Consider the following 22,814-nt stretch of genomic DNA (forward strand, 5'->3'; position numbering starts at 1 on the left):
ACGGGTAGCGGCCGAGAGGAACTTTCGTCTAGCCACACGCTTGGGCGCCACTTGCCGGACCAGCCGGGAGATTTCAGCGAGCAACACGACGCGTTCCTTTAGGCTAAGAAATAAAGAGACAGGACAGATGGGGTCGAGAGGATCGCTGCAGTCAACGATGCTCCTTTATTTCTCCAAGCTTCATTTATACTTAAACCAAGAAGGAGACATCACAAAGAAAATTCTTCCCCATGTACATCATCTTAAGATAACAATAATTAGAACTCTCACTAGGCGTCAGAGCACAGGAATGGCATCCTGATTTAGATTAGGGGTAATCGTAAAAAGGCTGTCTGTCTGCGTCTTGTGTGCATTCAAGGCTTACTAGTGTTGTGTTTATCTTTGGATAGTAAATTCAGAGGGGTGGCGGGACAGAGAGCTATGTCCTTGAAGGAACCCTCGATAATCAAGGCAGCTCCCAGAGTCAGCTCTTTCAAGCCGCTCCCCGCACCCATGGACTGGAACCCACCAGGCTCCTCTGTCCACAAGATTCTCCAGGCAAGAATACTGGAGTGGGTTGCCGTGCCCTCCTCCAGGGGATCTTCCCTACCTAGGGAGCAAATCTGCATCTCTTACATCTAGTACCACTAGCACCACCTGAGAAGCTCTATGATGATACTAAATCAATGCAAATGATGCAAGAGCTTCTAGGTAAACTCTGTAAGAATGTTTTTGAATGTCTATCTAAAATAACCTCTCCACATATTTTGTAACTTGAAATTTTGGAGTTGTGTGGTAAGGTAAGTATTTTAAGAACTGAGTCTTAGTCATACATGAGCCATGTACCCATGTACCTATGTCATGTTGCATGGGATGCCATGTATCATGGGGATCAGGAAGGACACTCCATCAAAGTTTACCCATTTTTAGCAGGCCAGTCAAAAGAAAATGTTTCAGAGCCCTGGTCAAGAACTTAGATTTGGACAAGAGAAATGATGGTAAATAGGCATGACTTGCTGTATAAAGATGGTTTGGAGCTCAAAGAAGAAAGGCTCTTATGAAGACAGCAAAGAATTTTACTGTCTATGAGTTTATTGACTAGCTAGCTCACTCTTAAATAAAATAAGATACTGAAATATTAATTATCAAAAATTGGTTTCTCCTTGAAGAGAAAATAAGGGACAATTGATGTATATGTTTGGTGTCATCCTGAGATATTCTCTATAAGAAAGCACATGTTTCAGAAATTACTGTTGGTATGTATGCTTAGTAATCTACAGACTGTTAATGTGAGAGATCATAATTGCTTACTTAGTACTACTCACTGCAAAGTTGAGGAATCTAATTTAAACATTTAAATAAAGGTATTAAATAAGGGAAACATTTCAGTATGCAAGGAAAGTTTAATTCATGTATTCAATAAAAGAAGGTATGAGGAATGGAATTACATTACATTTGGTTAAAGGGGAAAAGGACAGTTTTGTTATACTATATGAGGTTATACTGTATGAGAAAATACTATTAACACAGATATTCTAAAAATTACATGAAACTCCTAAAAAATCTGCAATGCCCTGATAATATGTTACCAGTCATGATTCTGCTTATTGTAGTCAAGTATCTTTATGGATTGCATTGCAATCATGTATTTAATTGTGGCTTTTAAATCTCTCTATCATTTAATGACAATTACTGTACTCTGATGCTTGTTGTCAAAGTGCTTCATCTTCAAGAAGGAAGGAAATTCGACAAGTACATGTTTTGAATAAATTTTAAATTATATTACAAAACTAGGCAAGAAACTAAAGAATCCTGATGGAAAACCTGGTTTCTTTATAAAATGCTAAAGAAAGGATTGGTCTTCCCAGGTGGCACTAGAAGTAAAGGACCTGCCTGCCAATGCAGGAGTAATAAGAGACATGGTTTCAATCCCTGAGACAGGAAGATCTCCTGGAGAAGGGCGTGGCAACCCACTCCAGTATTCATGCCTGGAGAATACCATGGATAGAGGTGTCTGGTGAACTGCAGTCCATAGGGTCACAAAGAGTTGGACACAACTGAAGAGACTTAACAATGAAAGTATTAGTTATTGAGTGAACTGGTGAATATGGCTACAAGGTTCATGGCTTTTTGTCTGAAGTATTACTCATGTTGATCTTAGTGTTCAAAATATAGGGAAGCCCTTCCTCTTAAGCTACTATGACTTACAGCAATTGGGTAAATTACCACTTCTATGGGTAGAATTGAAATGTTATTCTTTCCTCTCCGTCTGGTCCCTCCAGAAACTGGGCAATTGTGTTCTGAGCAACCTTTTCAAATGAATGGGAGGGACTACTGTGGGCATGTGCAGGAATCCCGCTATTTGGGGAAACTCTAGTAGAGAGAAATCCATCGAGGAAGAATCTGATGGCAGGACTTTGGTATGGATTTCCTGACCATGAGAGGTCTTTTGGGGAACTCAGTCTGAGACTCCTGAGGAGTTCCACCACAGCCAGTGTGCAAGAGCTTGTGTGGCTGATAGAAACAGACTAGACTTATTTGAGAAATAAATTAGCGTTGATTTAGTTATGTTTTATGGAGATGAAGATAATTGGAAGAAAAATATTATGTTTCAATATATATTAAGTCCCAGTTCTGTTAAAGTTCTTGTGGTAACCACACTTTTGCCCTAATACTCAGAAGAAAAAGAAAACTACCTAGTAGCTTTATCACAGAGTATTGAAACAGAGCAGGATTCTATGGTCCTTCCCACCCCCACTGCCACCACCACCCATGTCTTCCACATGCCTTTTGTCTGTAGAAAGACTTTAGCCAAAAAAATGAGTTTAAACAGAGAAGTGATAAAATGCAGAAGCAAAGGGAAACAGTTCAAGGAGACTAAAAAGTAATACATTGGCCATTAACCATAGTCAGGGACCTTTAGTTCTTCTTCATGGGTTATAGATAATATTCTGAGCCATATCCTTTGAGCTGTCTTATAGATACTGAAGTCCTCACTTGGTAGAAGAAGTTAACTACATGATGACCAGACTGTAACTATGACAAAAGCTGTCACAATTTTGAGAATTGGCCTCAAGGAAATAGGACAAACCAACCCTGGAACTGAAGATTAACTGTAGTTAAAACAACCCAAGTGATGCTGGTCAGACCACCACATGACAAATTTCAAGATGACTTTGAAATCAGAGCTAATCATGCTGTTTCTACATATGGCTCTCACCTTCTGCCTAAAAAGCTCTTTCCCACTGAGTTTTCAGTGAGGAGACTGGCGTTTGGACATAAATCTGCCATACCCCCAGTTGCCGGCATCTGAAATACAGCAAATTCTTTTTTCCATTAACTGTGCCACTTTCTTGACTTTTGAATGCTGAGCAAGATGGACTCGACTTTCAGTAACAGCATAAATAACTATGTATGACATTGTGGGGTTTTTTTAAATTTTATTGCTAAAAACACATGTACAATCCTTGTGTAACAAATGCACATAATAGATAAAATTTATAGTTTCAAAAATGTTTACCTATGAACATATCTCTGAGTTTCTTCACAATATCTTATCAGTTTCCTCCTAATGTGAATAACTAGGTAAATATAAAGGAGGCTTAGCACCAAGGAACATGGACTACACCTAAGAAAAAAGGCTGACTCACTCTGGCATTGAAGGATGGATATTTTGATCATTAATGTTTTCAATTGAAAGTCATGCAGTTAAAAAAGGACAAGATGGGAAAATCTGTATATATTGAAGTATGGGGAAATCATTTTGGGTTATTCATGGCTTAATTTAACCTTTATTGACCAAAGTGGCCTGTTTTGTGACCTTTCAGACAGGCATTGTGCATCTGCTTTGGTCGCTAAGGAGAGAAATGCATTTGAGGTCAAAATAGAGAAACTGTGGTTCAGACATACAACGTAATACTAGGTGGTCATTTTGGATGTGATTTCAGATATGGTCCTGTATTGCTGAGTTTTCTGAGCTGTGTTGGACTAGGGGTTGCCACTAGCCTTTCTCAAAGCAGTGTCTGCTGGCAGCTGGTAGCTGCTATGCGATGTGCTGAAGATTTCTTCCTGTAACAATTATGCTTTTAAATAATAGCAGTCTGTAGATCAAATGTAAACAGGAAAAAAAGAAAAGATGTGTGGTGGCCAATAATTTCTACTGCGTATGTGCTAATACCACATTAAAAGTTAAAATCTACTTAGATAAAAGACTGGCTATGTCTCCCTAAGGTGCTGGATACAGACAAGGCTTTGTCTTCCTAAGGTGCTGGCTACAGACTAGATTTTAAATTTATTCTCGTGAATTCCTCTGGGAATGAGATCTGTTTTACTTATTAAAGTTACTTCGAATGGGTCTGTTGCACCAAAATGCTGGACAAAGTGATAGATGCTTAGTCATACCAGACTCAGATTCAGGACCTGGAACGTGGGAATATTTCTAACTCAGTGTCCATTCCCCAAATTGAGGCAAGACTATGCCCCATTTTAGCAGGAAGTACCCAGAGTGGCTCTATTCCCAGTTCCCTGAAAGATTTGAGGAAATTTGAAAGACAAGAGAGAACAGAAACCAAGTCTTCCTACACCTGAGTTTTCTGTTGCTTTTATTAGTAACCCCTATACCAATATGACCTGTCTCTTGAGAAACCTGTGTGCAGGTCAGGAAGCAACAGTTAGAACTGGACATGGAACAACAGACTGGTTCCAAATAGGAAAAGGAGCACGTCAAGGCTGAATATTGTCACCCTGCTTATTTAACTTATATGCAGAGTACATCATGAGAAATGCTCGGCTGGAAGAAGCACAAGCTGGAAGCAGGATTGTCGGGAGAAATATCAATAACCTCAGATATGCAGATGACACCACCCTTATGGCAGAAAGTGAAGAGGAACTAAGAAGCCTCTTGATGAAAGTGAAACAGAAGAATGAAAAGCTTGGCTTAAAGCTCAACATTCAGAAAACTAAGATCATGGCATTTGGTCCCATCATCTCATGGAAAATAGATGGGGAGACAGTGGAAACAGTGTCAGACTATATTTTGGGGGGCTCCAAAATCACTGCAGATGTGATTGCAGCCATGAAATTAAAAGGCGCTTACTCCTTGGAAGGAAAGTTATGACCAACCTAGATAGCATATTAAAAAGCAGAGGCACTACTTTGCCAACAAAGGTCCGTCTGGTCAAGGCTATGGTTTTTCCAGTGGTCATGTATGGATGTGAGAGTTGGACTGTGAAGAAAGCTGAGCACTGAAAAATTGATGCTTTTGACTGTGGTGTTGGAGAAGACTCTTGAGAGTCCCTTGGACTGCAAGGAGATCCAAACAGTCCATCCTGAAGGAGATCAGTCCTGGGTGTTCATTCGAAGGACTGATGCTGAAGCTGAAACTCCAATACTTTGGCCACCTCATGCAAAGAGTTGACTCATTGAAAAAGACCCTGTTGCTGGGAGGGATTGGAGGCAGGAGGAGAAGGGGAACGACAGAGGATGAGATGGCTGGATGGCATCACCGACTCGATGGACACGAGTTTGCATAAACTCCGGGAGTTTGTGATGGACAGGGAGGCCTGGCGTGCTGCGATTCATGGGGTCGCAAAGAGTTGGACACGACTGAGCTACTGAACTGACTGGCTGACTGATATCAATATGTTATTTCCTTTCTTGCCCAACACATGTCCTCCTCAACATTGAGAAGTAGCAAAGAAAAGGAGGTATTGAAACTAAGCAGAATTTATGAGGTCATCCTGGGTGTGAAAATCTATCTGTCCCAAAGTCTATCTATCTTTCTTGTCATACTAATTACATTTTTTTCAGCTCCTTGACCCTCTCTCAGTTCCAAAAGTAGATTCAAACAGTTGCTAATTAGGGAAAAGAAAGAATGCAGAAACAGAGGTGCAATTAAGAAACAATAGTACAGACTTAGGGAGGAGTCCTGATTCCTCCTCAAGGAGTATACATAACAATATCTTTGAATTCTTCTGAAGGAAATAAGGCCCCACCTAGGCCGTCGTCGTTGTCGTTGTCATCATCCTAAGGTGTGTCCCAATTCTTTCCGATCTCATGAACTGCAGCACCCCAGGCTTCCGTGTTCTTCATTATCTCCTGGAGTTTGCTCAAATTCATGTCGTTGAGTCAGTGATGCCATCCAACCATCTCATCCTCTTCTACTCTCTTCTCCCTTTGCTTTCTGTCTTTCCTAGAATCAGAGTCTTTCCCAATGAGTCAGTGGCCAAAGTACTCGAGTTTCAGCTTTAGCATCAATCCTTCTAATGAGTCTTCAGGGTTGATTCCCTTTAAGTTCACAGGCTTGATATCCTTGCAGTTTCAGTGACTCTCAAGGGTCTTCTCCAGCACCATAATTTGAAAGCATCAATTTTTCAGCGTTCAACCTTCTTTATGGTCCAACTCTCACATCTGTACATGACTACTGAAAAAAAACTGTGTCTTTGGCTATACAGACCTTTGTCAGCAAAGGTCTCCGCTTTTAAATATACTGTCTAAGACTGTCATAGTTTTTCTTCCAAGGAGCAAGTGTCTTTTAATTTCATGGCTGCAGCCACTATCTACAGTGATCTGGAGCCCAAAAAAATAAAATCTGACACTGGAATTTCTTGGCTCACATACTGCTGAAGTCTATCTTGAAGGATTTTGAACATTACCTTGCTAGCATGTGAAATGAGCTCAACTGTTTGGCATTTTGAGAATTGTTTGGCATTGTCTTTCTTCTCCACCTAGATGGAGAATGTAACTTCAGGTTGAGCACAATATTCCTAGAAAACTGCCCTTGTTGAAACTGTTTACCTCAGATTGGGACTTGAACCCATATTCTGAGACTGAAACCCAGCCAAAACCCATGGTACCTGATTTCATGACCTAATGAAACTCAGATTCATCACAGAAAGAACTCAGTGAAAGACAAAGTGATAGGTAAGAAGTGGATTTATTCAGGTTCTGGGAGGAGCACACAGCACAGACGAGTGTGGACAATCACAGAGGGCAAGTATAGCCACAAAATGCGTCATGGTTAGTTTTTATAGGCTGGCTAATTTCATTTGCTAATGAGTGGGAGGGTTATTCCATCTATTGTGGGGAAGGAGTGGAGGTTTCCAGGAATTGGGCAATGGCCCACTCCTTGCTCTTTTGACAGTGCCTTGGAACTGTCATGGCCCCTCTGAGTGTCATTTAGCTTGCTGATTGAGGATCAAGCTCTAGTCTTGTCTGTCACTTTGGCCCCATTTGATTCTAATTGGTTTATGTTGTGTCCTTGGGTGATGTCTTTCTTTCAAAATTTGTGCCCTGCCACTTTCTCTCCTAGTACAGTACCACCACCACCAACCAATCTGAAGAGAGTCACAGACCCCTCTCCCAATTTTTGCCAATAAAAAATTTCCCCAAAAACTGTGAGCTAGTTTGGGGGTCTTAAGCATGAACCACCTGTTCCTGTTGCTTGGCCATGCATAAATCTTTCTCTCCTCCATACTCTGACATTTCCGTTTCTTTGGCCTCCTTGTGCATCAGGCATGGATTTGTGCTCTGTAACACCGCTATGTCATAACACCGTATATGACTTCTTTTCAGTAGCTCTTGATCTTTCAATCTACAGATCTTGGCACAGAGTTCCTAAAACCTTGGAATTTCCTAAGTGTTAAAAACAATCAAGATACCTTTTTCTAGTTATTCAAATGACTTTAGAAAGCCATATATAACCTAAGAATGGGCACTGATTGTTAGTGGACACAATTACATGATGGAAGGTTTGGAACTTTCAGTCTTTCCCCTGACATCCAGGGAGAAAATAGGGACTAAAATTATATTGAACCTATTGCCAATGATTTGATCAATTTGCCTCTATAATGAAATCTCCATAGAAACCCAAAAGGATGGTTTATAGAGAGCTTTCAGTTTGGTGAACACATTGAGATATAGGAGAGTAGCATACTTGGAGTGGCATGGAAGGACCAGCACCTTACCACATGTCTTACCTGATCCATCTGGCTGTTACTAACCTTTTATAATAGGTGATCTAATAAGCACATGTTTCTCAGTTTTGTGACCTGCTCTAGAAATTCAATCAAATCTAAGAGAAGGTCAAAGCTTTGGTTTTTCTAGTAGTCGTGTATGGATGTTAGAGTTGGACTATAAAGAAAGTTGAGCATTGAAGAATTGATGTTTTTGAACTGCGGTGTTGGAGAAGACTCTTGAGAGTCCCTTGGACTGCAAGAGGATCCAACCAGTCCATCCTAAAGGAGATCAGTCCTGGGTGTTCATTGGAAGGACTGATGCTGAAGCTGAAACTCCAATACTTTGGCCACCTCATGTGAAGAACTGACTCATTTGAAAAGACCCTTATGCTGGGAAAGAGTGAAGGCAAGAGGAAATGGGGACAACAGAGGATGAGATGGTTGGATGGTGTCATTGACATAATGAACATGAGTTTGAATAAGCTTCAGGAGTTGGTGATGGACAGGGAGGCCTGGCGTACTGCAGTCCATGGGGTTGCAAAGAGTCAGACATGACTGAGAGACTGAACTGAACTCAACTGAAGAAGAATGTCATGGGAACTTCCAATCTATTGTGACTGATAAGTTTGATTGCCCCCCACCACAAAACCTGTAGGTCTTGAAATCGAGTGGGATTCTGTAGGAATCACTGGCATGGAGGCCTTTCTGTTCCCCCATTTCCTGAAGGCAAGATTACAGCAGTTATGACTTTCCCTGAGATCCAAAGGGTGGATTTGAGCAGTTGCTAATCAGGGGAGGGGCAGTCAAGAAATCACTGGATACAAGATTAAAGAGACCAGAGAAGCTCATCAAGATCCCTGTTGTTCAGTCATGCACTCCTTTCCTACTCTTTGCAACCCATGTGCTGCAGCCTGGCAGAACACAGACCAGAACCTGCCCCATGACTCAAGGGTGCAGCAAACTTTGCCTTCGTGATTGTCCTAGTAAGCATGCCAAAGGGACATACTTAGGACAGGGCATGCTCTCTGCTCTGCTTCACTGCCTACCCCTGCATCCATACCCATGGAAACAAAGCAAGATATTCCTGATCAAAATCAGGGCCTTGGCTAATCAAAATCCCCAGTATGAGTTCAGTTCAGTTCAGTCACTCAGTCGTGTCCAACTCTCTGCGACCCCATGAATCATAGCACGCCAGGCCTCCCTGTCCATCACCAACTCCCGAGAGCTCATGTCCATTGAGTCGGTGATGCTATCCAGCCATCTCATCCTCTGTCGTTCCCCTTCTCCTCCTGTCTCCAATCCCTCCCAGCATCAGGGTCTTTTCCAATGAGTCAACTCTTCGCATGATGTGGCCAAAGTATTGGAGTTTCAGCTTCAGCATCAGTCCTTCGAATGAACACTCAGGACTGATCTCCTTCAGGATGGACTGTTTGGATCTCCTTGCAGTCCAAGGGACTCTCAAGAGTCTTCTCCAACACCACAGTCAAAAGCATCAATTTTTCAGTGCTCAGCTTTCTTCACAGTCCAACTCTCACATCCATACATGATCACTGGAAAAACCATATCCTTGACTAGACAGACATTTGTTGGCAAAGTAGTGTCTCTGTTTTTTAATATGCTATCTAATTTGGTCATAACTTTTCTTCCAAGGAGTAAGCGTCTTTTAATTTCATGGCTGCAGTCACCATCTGTAGTGATTTTGGAGGCCAAAAACATAAAGTCTGACACTGCTTCCACTGTTTCTCCATCTATTTCCCATGAAGTGATGGGACCAGATGCCATGATCTTAGTTTTCTAAACTCCTCAGTGTAGCTATTCCCTAATGATCTCATGTGACTTCTGCCAATAGGAGCCATTTTGTCTTCCTGCCATGGACAGCAGGAAGGCCCCCTGACTCCCTGCTTGCCAAATTATATGTGTCTGTCTTTTCATTACATGCTCGCCCCCATTTCAGGTCTTTCTCACCCACTGTGCTGGATGGGGCACCCATGGACCACAGGATGTCAGGTTTCCCTGAACTTCACCATCTCCCAGAGTTTGCTCAAACTCATGTCCATTGAGCCAGTGTTGTCATTCAACCATCTCATTCTCTGTCTTTCCCTTCTCCTCCAGTCTTAAACCTTTCCCAATATCAGGGTTTTTTCTATTGAATCAGTTCTTCACATTAGATGGCCAAAGTATTGGAGCTTCAGCGTCAGCATCCTTTGACTATCCAGGGTTGGTTTCCTTTAGGATTGATTGGTTTGATCTCTTTGAAGTCCAAGGGACTCTCAAGAGTCTTCACCAACACTGCAGTTTTAAAGCATCAGTTCTTCAGCACTCAGCCTTCTTTATGGTCCAGTTCTCATATCCATACATGACTACTGGAAAAACCATATCTTTGACTATACAGACCTTTGTCAGCAAAGTAATGTCTCTGCGTTTTTAATATGCTGCTTAGGTTTGTCATAGTTTTTCTTCCAAGGAGCAAGCATCTTTTAATTTCATGGCTGCAATAATCATCCACAGTGATTTTGGAGCCCAAGAAAATAGTCTGTCACTGTTTCCATTGTTTCCCCATCTATTTGCTATGAAGTGATGGGACTGGATGCCATGATCTTTGTTTTTTGAATGTAGAGTTTTAAGCCAACTTTCTCACCCTCCTCTTTCACTTTCATCAAGATGCTCTTTAGTTCTTCTTTGCTTTCTGCCCTTAATGTGGTGTCATCTGCCTATCTGAGGTTATTGATATTTTTTCTGGCAATCTTGATTACAGCTTGAATTTCATTCAGCCCAGCATTTCACATGATGTACACTGTATACAAGATAAATAAGCAGGGTGACAATATACAACCTTGATGCAATACTTTCTCAATTTGGAACCAGTCCATTTTTTCATGTCCAGTTCTAGCTGTTGTTTCTTGACCTGCATACAAATTTCTCAGGAGGCAGATAAGGTGATCTGGTACCAACATCTCTTGAAAAATTTTTCAGTCTGTTATGATCTACACAAAGGCTTTAGTGTAGTTAGTGAAGCAGAAGTTAGATAGTTTTCTGTAATTCTCTTGCTTTTTCTATGATTCAATGTGTTGACAATTTGATCTGTGATCCCTCTACCTTTTCTAAATCTAGTTCATACACCTGGAAATTCTCAGTTCATGTACTCTTGGAGCCTAACTTGAAGATTTTTACTGTTACCTTGCTAGTATGTGAAATGAGTGCAATTGGGCCATAGTTTGAACAGTCTTTGGCATTGCCTTTCATTGGTATTGGAATGAAAAATGACCTTTTCCAGTCTTGTGGCCACTGCTGAGTTTTCCAAATTTGCTGGCATATTGAATGCAGCCCTTTCACAGCATCATGTTTTAGGATTTGAAGTAACTCAGCTGGAATTCCATCACCTCTACTAGCTTTGTTCATAGTGATGCTTCCTAAGGCCCAGTTAACTTCACACTCCAGGATATCTGGCTCTAGGTGAGTGTTCACACCATCATGATTATCCAGGTCATTAAGATATTTTTTATAAAGTTTTTCTGTGTATTCTTGCCACCGTTTCTGAATATCTTCTGCTTCTCCTAGTTCCTTACTGCTTCTGTCCTTTATTTTGCCCATCTTTGCATGAAATTGTCCCTTGAAATCTCTAATTTTCTTGAAGAGATCTCTAGTCTTTCCTATTCTATTGCTTTCCTTTATTTCTCTGCATTGTTCACTTAAGAAAGCTTTCTCATCTCTCTTTGCCATCTTTGGAACTCTGCCTTCAGATGGGTATGTCTTTAGGAGGCTGAAAACATGAAACATGAGAAGAGATTAAGGGAGTGTAAGCCATGCTCACACCTTAATCTTCCGAAAGACTCCACTGTTTGACACACTGTTATAAAACCCTCTTCAAGGTCTCTGAGTTGAGACACAGAGATTCTGAAGACAGAAGCCCAATATGTCTCCCTTTGCCTGGAAAAGCTGTCCTTTTCTGTTCACCCAAAGCTCTGTCTTCGAGATTTCTTCACCAGTGTACTGAGAGGCTGAGCTTTCAATAACAGTCTGAACACTGAACCTGGGGAATCTGATGTTATCTCCAGATATATGGTGTCAGAATTGGGCTGAGTTATAAGCTGGCCGGAAGTGTTGTTTGTTAGATGTATGGAAAAATCCCTACCTCATACACTGAATCTGGGTGCTCAGAATCCTTGTATCACAATAGAATAAATGCAAAGAGAATAGAAGGAAGGACATGATAAAGAAAATGATATGATCACAGAAAAAAGAAAGTCAAAACTTAGTTTTTGAAAAATCTATAAAATTTATAATCTCCTATAAATTTCAGAAAGAGAAGAGAGAGAGAACACCAATTTCTAAGATCCAGTTTTTTTAAAAGTGGGACATATGTAGTTATGAACCCCATAGACATTAATATGATTTTTAAAAAAGAAGGTATTATGCACAACTCAATAGTAAATTAGAAATCTGAAAAATTGGACAAATTTTGTTAAGTCAAAATTTAGCAAACTTGACACAAAGAGAAACAGACAATTTGAAAAGAGGGATTTTTATTTTTAAAAACTGTTAAATTTAAAACTCCATCCTCAAAAATAAGAAAATAAAAATTTCTAACATAAACCTTCACTGCTTAATTTTACCAAGTATTTATTTATTTATTTTTTACTTTATTAAAATACTGAGTTTATTTCACATGTATATTTTTGTCTCCCCACCATTTCCATCTATCTGACCACCACTACTATTATTCCTATCATAACATTCCATACATACTTAAAATCAAGCAAAGGGTGGAGTTCCATCTTTAAAAACTAAACAGGCATTTTGAACAACATATTCTTGGCAATGAAACATGGACAACATTTAGACATGGTAGGGAAAGTTCTCACTCTGCATTATAAAAAGGACAGCCAGATATCAACTGTTACAGAAATGAAATAAGATGGAAAATTTTTAACAAACTGTTTAAACTATTTTCTTAAAGAGACTTCCTTAACTGCCAGAGATCTTGTATAGCCTCCTGGTCAGTCATCTGGAACCAATTCTTCACATAAATGATAAACTTGGCTTCCACTTTGAGAAGGGAACCATCTTTTTCTATACTTGCTTGCATTTTTGCTTTAATGTCTTCTACAGAGCTAGATCCTTTCGGTGTTTTTGGCATTTTATCCTGTTTTTTGAAGGATTCTTGACCTTTTGATCTTGGTGTTGATGGTTTTGAGTCTTTTCCATTTTGGTTCGATTTTTGTGCATTTTTGGCTGGAGTGTCTCCTACCCATTTCTTTACTGGAGCTTTTTCTTCAACTTCCTCATCAAAATATCATCATCATCATCGTCTTCATCATCATCGTCATCTTCAACATCATCGTCATCTTCATCAGCAGCAAGCTTTACTTTTTTCTGGGAAAACTTGCTACCACTTCCAGGGGCAGAACACTTTCCAGATATACTTAGGAGTTTCACATCTTCCTCCTCTTCATCTTCTGACTCTGCATCTTCCTCCACAACTACTAAGTGCTGTCCACTGATATGCACAGGTCCTGAACCACACTTCAACCATAAGACCACAGGTGGTGTAATTTCAAAGCCCCCAAGAGGAACCATTGACTACACAGACATTTTCAAAGTTGCCAGTGTTACTTTAATTGGACTGCCTTCATAATTCATCGCCTCTGCTTCAACAATGTGTAACCCATTCTTTGCTCCAGCCCCTAAACTGACGGTTCTTAAAGATAACTGGTGCTCATTTTCATCATTATCCACCTTGAAGTGATAATCTCTTGTCAGCCTTTAGTTCACAACTGAAAAGATAGTTCTGGGGCCTCAAGGGGCTCATGTCCATGTCCACTGAATCCTCCATGGGTTGGAGGCATGCACTTATGTGGGAGAGAAGCCGGACGGAATTAAACGACTACTGTTAGAACGAGCAGCCGCGCAGGACAGAATCACACCAGGGACCAAGTATTTATTTTAAAAATAGATATATCACAGAAACTTTCTCTGAGAATAAAAAGATAGGAAAGATTTCTTGACTTGTTTTATGAGGCAAAAAACTCTCAATACCAATACTTGACAAAGAAATTTTAAGACTAGAAAAACATTATAAATAAAACATTAGAAAATTGGATCCACACAATACATTATAAGCAAGTTACATAAACAAAATTTTGTTTTACCATTTGAGAATTTAAATGTGACTCAAAACATTAAAAACAGAAAAGATATAAAACATTTTGTCATCTCAAGAAATTCAGAATAAGCTCTTAATGAAATTCAATAGTTATCCATAATAAAAATGATAATTAAAAAAGTTAATAACTTTGAAAGAAAGTGTTCTTAATCTGAAAAAAAAAATTATCCATGATACACTTAGAGCAATTACCATACCTAATATTGTTGTTTTTCAGTCACTCGGTTGTGTCTGACTCTTTTCAACTGCATGGACTGCAGCACTCCAGGCTTCCCTGTCCTTGACTATTTCCAGGAGTTTGCTCAAACTCATGTCCATTGAATTAGTGATGACATCCAACCATCTCATCCTCTGTCATCCCCTTCTCCTCTTGCCCTCAATCTTTCCAGCATCAGGGTCTTTTCCAAAGAGTTGGCTCTTTACATCAGGTGGCCAAAGTATTGAACTTCAGCTTCAGCATCAGTCCTTTCAATTAAGTTCAGGGTTGATACCCAATATTAATTGTTGGAATATTCTTATCCAGTAAAAGTAAAAAGATAGTAATGTCATCTGTCAATTCTATCCACTGGTTCAGAGTCAATGCCATTGGACAAGAAAATGCAATAAAAGGTAGCAAGAAGGCTGAAAAAAATTGAGAATTTTCATATTTAAAGCTATTATGAGAGTATGAATAGAAAATCCAAAAGGATTTACAGATAAAATATTATATTTAATAAGTTAGTTTAACATGCACACTGGAACCTAGGACAAAATATTTTAACATATTTCTATATATTAGCAAAAATCAAGCTAACACATACACATGCACAAAAACTCTCATATAAAAAAGAGTTGAAAAGCTCTTGTATTGTGAGACTTAAGATTTATTTTTTAAAGTGTTTCATCTACAGGTCATAGTTAAAGTCATGAGTAAATTAACATTTTCCAAAGTAAGGGAACTTAGGGGAAAAAACACAAGTCAAAAAACTATCTTTAAGAGCTGACGACTTGATGGAAGGAGGAGAAATAAGGAGTGAAGAAAACAGAGAAAAGCTATTGAAAGAAAATGAAAAAGCTATTACAAGACATCAGAAAGCAAAATCATACCTGAATTTTTAAGCAAGTAAAAATTCTAGCTCAGCTTTAAAAGGAAAAATGAGATCGTTGTGCTCATATAACTAAAATATCCAGAGGTAGGTCAGTCTCCAGATTTGCTCTTTGGCTCTGTCTATTCTGTTCTATTTCTGAACTTCATTCCTGGTCCAGCTTTAACTACGCAACAAAATTCTACAGCAAATTTGAGCTTAGAATGAATTATACCATCCAGATGAAGAGTCCTTCTTTTTTCAACCACCGAATATAAACTATAGACTTCAATTAGGTTAGAGTACCAATTATTACAACTAAGTGATGAGAGGGGAGGTGAAATCCCGTATATTACCTTAGACCTTAGCTCTTATCTGGGGTCCGTTTACTATCCAGGGACATTCGGAAATGTTTGAAGATCTATTTGGTTATTATAACTTGGGGAGAAACTACTGACATCTAGTGACAGAGGCCAGTTCATTTCAGTTCAGTCAATCAGTTGTGTCCAACTCTTTATGACCCCGTGGACTGCAGCATGCCAGGATTCCCTGTCCATCATCAACTCCTGGAGTTTGCTCAAACTCATGTCCATCAAGTCAGTGATATTATCCAACCATCTCATCCTCTGTCATCCCCTTCTCCTCCTGCCTTCAATCTTTCCCAGCATCGGTTCTTTTCCAATGAGTCAGTTCTTCATATCAGGTGGTCAAAGTATTGGGGCTTCAGCTTCAGCCTCAGTCCTTCCAATGCTGCTAAAATTCCTACAAGTGCATTGAACAACTCTCCACAACAAAAAATTATTCAGCCCAAAGTATTAGTAGTCCAGGGCTTGAAAAATCTTTAGACAGGATGTTCTTAAAATTAAATGTGCATTCAAATAACCTAAAAGGCTTATGAAAACACAGCATTATAGTTCCTATTTCAGGATTTTTTTTTTCAACAGGTTTAGTGTTGAGCTTGAAAATTTCTTCTTCTAACAAGCTCACAGGTACTATTGCTACTGCTGGTTCATAATCCACACTCCCAAAAAACACAGGGTCCTGGCCTTAGCTGAGGGTGCAGTGAAGAGTAAAACAGCTTGCCTACCCTGTAAGATGCTGCTGCTGCTGCTAAGTCACTTCAGTCGTGTCCGACTCTGTGTGACCCCTTAGACGGCAACCCACCAGGCTCTGCTGTCCCTGGGATTCTCCAGGCAAGAATGCTGGAGTGGACTGTCATTTCCTTCTCCAACGCATAAAAGTGAAAAGTGAAAGTGAAGTCGCTCAGTCGTGTCCGACTCTTCGAGACCCCATGGACTGCAGCCCACCAGGCTCCTCCATCCATGCGGTTTTCCAGGCAAGAGTACTGGAGTGGGGTGCCATTGCCTTCTCTAACCCTGTAAGATGAGGTAGTGTTTAATGCATGCTGGAGAAATAACCAGATGTACTGATGGATCAGAGAAAAAAAATATGTCATTTGAAAAGTCATTTCCTACCCTGCCCAAATCATGACATCTGTATTGTCCTAGCATGATGAGGTTGCAGAACTGCTTCCAGTAACCTTGCCTTCTCCAAAACTTCCACTTGCTCTAACCTCCCTTCCTAAATCCTACAAAAAATGTACTCAGAATCTCTTCTCCCCTTTCCTATTGTATTTATTAAGTAAGCTTAGATTTTTAAAGTGAAGTTTCTAGGAAATTGTAAAATAAGCAAAAGGATGAACAAACATAAGTAAAAGTCAAAAATATGACTCGATATCAAAGATATCACAGATATCAAAAATAGATATCAAAGTCCCTGAGAGCAATAAAAACCTCTTGACTCTTTGTTTAAATATTTAACAACCATCTGCACCATTACCCCTCACCCATTCCAACTCACATTGAGAAATATGAACCTTTTCTGACAAATAAATCTTTACGTGTAAACTACACTTATTGTATGGGCACAAGTGATTTTCTCCAGAGGAGTTCAGAGCAGAGACAAGCAAAGCATGTTCTTGGCTATGTGGAAATATTTTAGTAAGAGGAAAATATAGAATATCAACTAAAGAGGGGGAAAAAAAAGAAGGAAAGGTGATTTGAGGGAAAAGACCCTTATTGAAACAATTGTATCAACTCAGATTATGTTACTAAACAAATACATAAGCAAGTTAAAGATCTTGCCTAGAACCCACCTAGAATAACCCCTCTCTAAAGGAACTTATAAGCAGAAGGAAAAGAAAAACAAAAAGAACTGCAGTGTTGTGGATACAGAATACTGTGGACCTGAGCATGATATCAGTCAAGGGAGGGTTATTTCCACTGTATCATTAAGGAAGGCTTCCTGGAGAAAGAAACTCCTTTGCTGACCCTCATGGTTAGAAAATCAGCCAGACAGAGACGGAGAAATTATGTTAAAAATGCTCAGCATCTCTGAAAATATAATTATCTTGGCATAATAATAGTTAGCTCACTTTGACAAATGGTATTACAGCAGAAACAGAAAAAAAATTTTCAAGTAAGAAGCAAAAGAGATGTCACCATAAAAGTTGTGTACATCATTTCATTTATTACAAGGTATATTCTTTCCCACATCTCACATCCAAGAAATCTGAGCAGATCCTAATATTAATGTTGTCTTATAATATATAAACAACTTTAATTCTGTTTCTGATCTTACAATCTGTAGGAACTCTGATTTGATCAGATGATTATTTGATGAAATATGATGAAATTGACTACTGGGCTGACCACTTGAGTTTCTGGGTTCCTGGGTACTTGTTCCAAATGGAAAAGGAGACGGTGAGGGGCTCACAAGATAGTCTGATATGACCTGTTAAGAACACAAGCAAAAAATCACTCTGCATAAGAGATATTTCACACCATGTTCATAGCCAGCACTATTCACAAGAGACAAGAGGTGGAATCAAACCATCTGTCCATAGGCAAATTAATTTATAATCTAAAATGCATTACACAGTCTTAAGAAGGAAAGAAATTCTAATATATGCCACCACATGAATGAATTATGAAGACATAATGCTAAGTGAAATAAGCCAGTCAAAAAAACAACACCGATGATTCCACTTTTAAGAGGTTCAAGATTCATACAGAGATTAATATAGGGAGAAACTAGAACAGTGGTAGCCAGAGCATGCGGAGTGTAGTTTAACTGGCATAGGACTTTAAGTTTTTCAAGATTAAAAGAGTTCTATGTTTTGGTTGCACAAAGTGTCAAGGTACTTAGTACTACTTATGTGGTAAATTTTATGTCATATATATTTTACCACAATTTTTAAAAAATAGATTTAGACAAAGATGGGAGTTGGAAAGAAATGGAAAAGGATCTAGTGGAAATATTGAGGCTAAAGTGATAGATAAAATGGAGGGAAAGTGTGAGAGGATGGACAGAAAAGTAAAACTGAATAAAAAACTCACCAGCGCCTCCAAAACCACAATGCAAGACATATCAAAAGGATGATTACCACTATTATTACCACAAGTATCAGGCCAATGGAGGTGGAGTGTCCTGGCAATTGAGAGAGGACACAGGGATATCACTTCAAACCCATTCTCTATTTCTGTTGGACTTCTTGCCCACTTGAGTGTCAGCACCTCCATTACCCGCTTCTGACACATGGGCATCTCTGAGTCCCTCTCTCATATTCCTGGAAGGCTTATACTCACAGCCACATTTTATGTCCCTCTCTTGTCCCATCTCTAGTCTGCATTCTTCTTTCTTACCTATTCTATACCTTAGATTAGCTAATTTCATTCCTCTGGCACCGTTGTCCCAGAAATAAACCTCAAGCTGACTCTCTGTCTCTGTCTCAATCTCTCTCTCTGTTTTCTCTCCCACTCTCTCCCTCCCTCTCTCATTCATTAAGTCCCTTACCTTCTGCAGGCCCTCCCTCTGGGCTTGAGGACCACCTCCTCCCATCCCCACTTCCTCCTCACCCCAGTACAGGATGATGTCCTGGTCTCCCAGGCTGCTGTGCTTCACTCGGCAGCTCAGGCCAGCGGCCTCCCCAGCCGCCACATCCAGGGTTACTCGCAGATACCACGTCCAGTCTGCGTTGGGCATGACGTCTCCTTGCTGAGCGCCAGGCTGCTCCTGCTCGCCCCTCATCCACGTCACCCGCACGGGTTTTGGGTAGAATCCTGAGACGTGGCAGACCAGCCGCAGGCGGCCAGGCCGGGAAGGGGGGCCACTGGACAGCCAGGCCTCCGGCTTCACTGGGGTAGGAAGCAGCAGTAAGAACGTCAGATTACGACTCTAATCCAGAGCATAGAGACTCGGAAACTCACATGTTTGGATAGTGACCTCTTCCATTTCTTTGGAAACCAAATAATTTAATAATGAAAACATTCTCCTTTTAGGTACCTCCCACTTTTGAATTTAAAGAAGGTGATGAAAGGTGAAACAGAAAAGCCTTGGGGACAGAACAGAACTAACCTTGCCTCTGCAGTTCTGCTTTCCCTGCATCAAGGACACTCAGGAGATACCGAGGGCAGGTTTCTAAGAGGAGCTTGGCTACAGTATCACAGATCGCTTGGTACTGAATGATGAGTGCACAGAAACGCTGGGCCTTGCTGCCGCCCTCTGGGGCAGGCGCACATGAATCATTCTTGATGCTCACGAAATCCAGGCCTCCTAAAGCTCCCTGCAAGAAGCTTCTTGTGGCCTTCCCAGTATGCAGCTCACAGCCTGCTATGCCTTGGATCACAAAGGGGTCTGGATAGAAAGAAAACAGAGACAAAGTTATTTTAAAAGCGCACAAGAAAGAAAGAAACGGGAAAAGGACATGGGACTTTAGATTTTGATGGAAAGGTCTGAGATGTGAATTGACTCAAAAAAAAAAAAAAAGCCATATTCAGAGACTTTTCAGAAAAAAGCATTTGGGAGAGTTACACATGTTGTAAATGGTGGAAATGTACTCTTATAAGGAATAGGTGGTCAAGAGGGGGGTCAGAAGTACAGCATTGCAACCTGAAGTGGGGAGTTACACTGAGAGAAGGTATCCAGCACAAGATGCTTGAGGAGACAGATTGGAGGGATTCATTTACTCAGCAACAGGGTAGGTAAAGTGAGGACTTGTTACTTGGGGTGTGAGAAAAGCAAGTTATGCACAAACAAACCAGGAAATGTTCACAAAGGAGGAATTTCATCTATGGCAGAAGAGTTCAAAGAATAGGAAAAATCTGGGATACCAGGTAGAGGTATGGAGTCAGGGTTGGAGACTACTCTAGAGAGGTATATACATGCAGAGAGTGTCCCCAGTTCAGAGGATTGTACTCACATTCCAACTGGAATTCACTGACATGGTCCTGCACTTCTCGAATAAATCCAATGAGGTAGACTCGGAATAGTTCCTCCAGCTCAGCCACCTCCTCATCACTGAAGTTGCCCTTCGACCAGGGCTTCAGGAAAATGGCAGTGCCTGAGTCACTGTCCCAGCCATGAATCTGCAAGTTGTCCAACCAGCCTGAGCCGAGATTTTGAGCCCAAGTGCTGTTGGCAAATGTCGAAATCTGAATGACATGAAAGGAGGTTGGCCCCTGGAATGCTGTGGAGGTGGAAGGATAGGAAAAGTGAAGCAAAAGAGAATTAGGATAAAATGAAAAAGAACCCAGAGTCTGAACAACATAGAGACTGAAACAGTTCCCTGCCCCAAGTCTTCTTGCTCCACCCCCAGCCTCCAGAATGGAGCAGAGAACCAGAGACAGGAAAGCCCAGACCCTTAGTGGTAAGTGCAGCATGTTTTTATCCAGAAGCCCAGCACCTATGCTGGAAACAGCCAGAGTTACTCTTACCATCCTCATTGTCACCACCTGGGACAATAACTGCTAGCAACAGAAGTGGCAGAAGCAGCATTTCAATGGGAAGTAGAGCTTCTGACGCTCAGAATTGGTATTTGATCTCTAATTTCAGCAAACCTTTTTCTCAGTACTTTATAGTGACTTCCTCTCTCCCTCAACCGACAAATCTCTTCTGCACACACATTGCTCATCACTGAAAAACTGCTTCCCACGGCTCTGGGCTTTCACTCTGTCTCTCATTTCCTCTCCAGCTCATGACTTGTAGATTTCATTTTCACGTCTCTGGTCCAAATGATCTCCTTGATCGCAGTTTCCTTCATATTTATTACCTTGGAAAAGTTACCATGCAATGTTGAAAGGTTATTTCACCTCCCTGATTCTTTATTTTCACATCTGCTAAAAAGAAACAATAATATTAAACAATTGATCAGCTTCCATTCTGTTTTTTAAATATTTTTTATTTATGGCTGTGCTGAGTTTTCTTCGCTACACACAGGCTTTCTCCACTTGTGGTGAGTGGAGGCTACCCTCTAGTTGCAGTACACAGGCTTCTCACTGCTGTATCTTCTCCTGTTGCTGAGCACAGACTCTTTAGCTTGTGGGCTTCAGCAGTTGCGCATCAGAGGCTCTAGACCGTGAACTCAGTAGTTGTGATATATATGCTTAGTTGCTCCAGGACGTGTGGGATCTTCCCAGATCAGGGATGGAACCTGTATCCCCTGCATTGGCAGGCAGATTCTTAACCACTGGACCACCCAGGGAAGTCCCCAGTCTTTTTTAATATAGAATTCCTTTAGTTTATCCACCCAACCTGAACTCTGTGTCCATGGCCACTCTCCTCTAGCACTTTGCCATTACCTCTTCCCAGTGTTCTCAATGGGCCCTCTTTTTTATCCCATCCCTCTTGCCTCATCTCTCTAATCTCACATTCTCCTTACTATCTGTGTGTCTATGTGTTTGTGTATGTGTGTGTGTGTTGACAATCATTTACATGTAGGAAAATCATTTAAAACTCTTCTTTATCATATTTGATTCTGGAACCCAAGTCTCAGAATTAAATATGATAAACACAACAGTCTCAGTCCCTGGTTTGGTAAGATTCCCTAGAGAGGGAAATAGCAACTCACTCCAGTATTCTTGCTTGGAGAATCCCATGGGCAGAGGAACCTGGTGGGCTACAATCCATGGGCTTGCAAAGAGTCAGACACAGCAGAAGTGACTTAGCATGATAACACACTAGTTTATAATCTGAGAAAAATCTTCTTACACCACAGCAATTTTTGAAATTGAAATTTACATTTGTACAGAACAGTTCACATTTACATTTAAGCAGGACAATTTACATTTGAGCGGGACAATTTGACACTCTGATACTCTCCTGAACACAAAAGGTTCTTTTGTCTCCTATTCCTTGTTTGTAGGAAATAGGCTCCATTCTGCCTCCTTTACCTTCCCTCCGTTCCAAAAGGCAGATTTAAAGTTGCTAGTCAGAAAAGCGAGAGAATTCAGAAAAAAAAAAAAAAAAGGAGAAATAATCAAGAAACAATAGAGCAGAGGAGAAGAAGTCAAGACGATGGAGTAGGGGTTTGCAAAATTAATCACCTCCCGCAAGTACATCAGAGCTTCCCAAGTGGCCCGGTGCTAAAGAATCCACCTGCAATGCAGCAGACATGGCTTCAATCCTTGGGTCAGGAAGAGCCCCTGGAGGAGGGTATGGCAACCCACTCCAGTATTCTTACTGGGAAAATGCCATAAACGGAAGAGGCTGGTGGGCTACAGTAGATAGGGTTGCAAAGAGTCAGGCACAAGTGAAGCCACTGAGCACAAGTACATCAAAAATACACCTTAAAATGGGACAATTGTCAAAGAGCAT

At 40.6% G+C, this 22,814-nt stretch overlaps 1 protein-coding gene and 1 pseudogene across 1 annotated transcript; both read right to left on the minus strand.

Moving 5' to 3' along the window:
- Window positions 1-12,877: 12,877 nt before the first annotated feature.
- On the minus strand, window positions 12,878-13,767 carry LOC136161226 (nucleophosmin pseudogene; annotated as a pseudogene).
- Window positions 13,768-17,932: 4,165 nt separating this feature from the next.
- On the minus strand, window positions 17,933-21,001 carry LOC136161234 (T-cell surface glycoprotein CD1b-1). Its single transcript, XM_065925930.1, has 6 exons — window positions 20,936-21,001; window positions 20,422-20,688; window positions 19,578-19,856; window positions 19,079-19,357; window positions 18,560-18,650; window positions 17,933-17,954 (listed from the first exon to the last, which is right to left on the minus strand). The coding sequence occupies exons 1-6, from the start codon at window positions 20,994-20,996 to the stop codon at window positions 17,933-17,935; spliced, it is 999 nt and encodes a 332-aa protein (XP_065782002.1). The 5' UTR covers window positions 20,997-21,001.
- Window positions 21,002-22,814: the final 1,813 nt, after the last annotated feature.

The sequence above is a fragment of the Muntiacus reevesi genome, chromosome 1 (genome assembly GCF_963930625.1).
Source record: "Muntiacus reevesi chromosome 1, mMunRee1.1, whole genome shotgun sequence".
Lineage (NCBI taxonomy): Eukaryota > Metazoa > Chordata > Mammalia > Artiodactyla > Cervidae > Muntiacus > Muntiacus reevesi.

Coding starts and splice junctions, on each gene's coding strand:
- LOC136161234 (XM_065925930.1), bottom strand. CDS start 20,996: ATGCTGCTTCTGCCACTTCTGTTGCTAGCAGTTATTGTCCCAGGTGGT. Junction 19,857..20,421: donor CAGTGAATTCCAGTTGGAAT/GTGAGTACAATC, acceptor CTTTCTATCCAG/ACCCCTTTGTGATCCAAGGC. Junction 18,651..19,078: donor GGACATCATCCTGTACTGGG/GTGAGGAGGAAG, acceptor CTCAATTGCCAG/GACACTCCACCTCCATTGGC.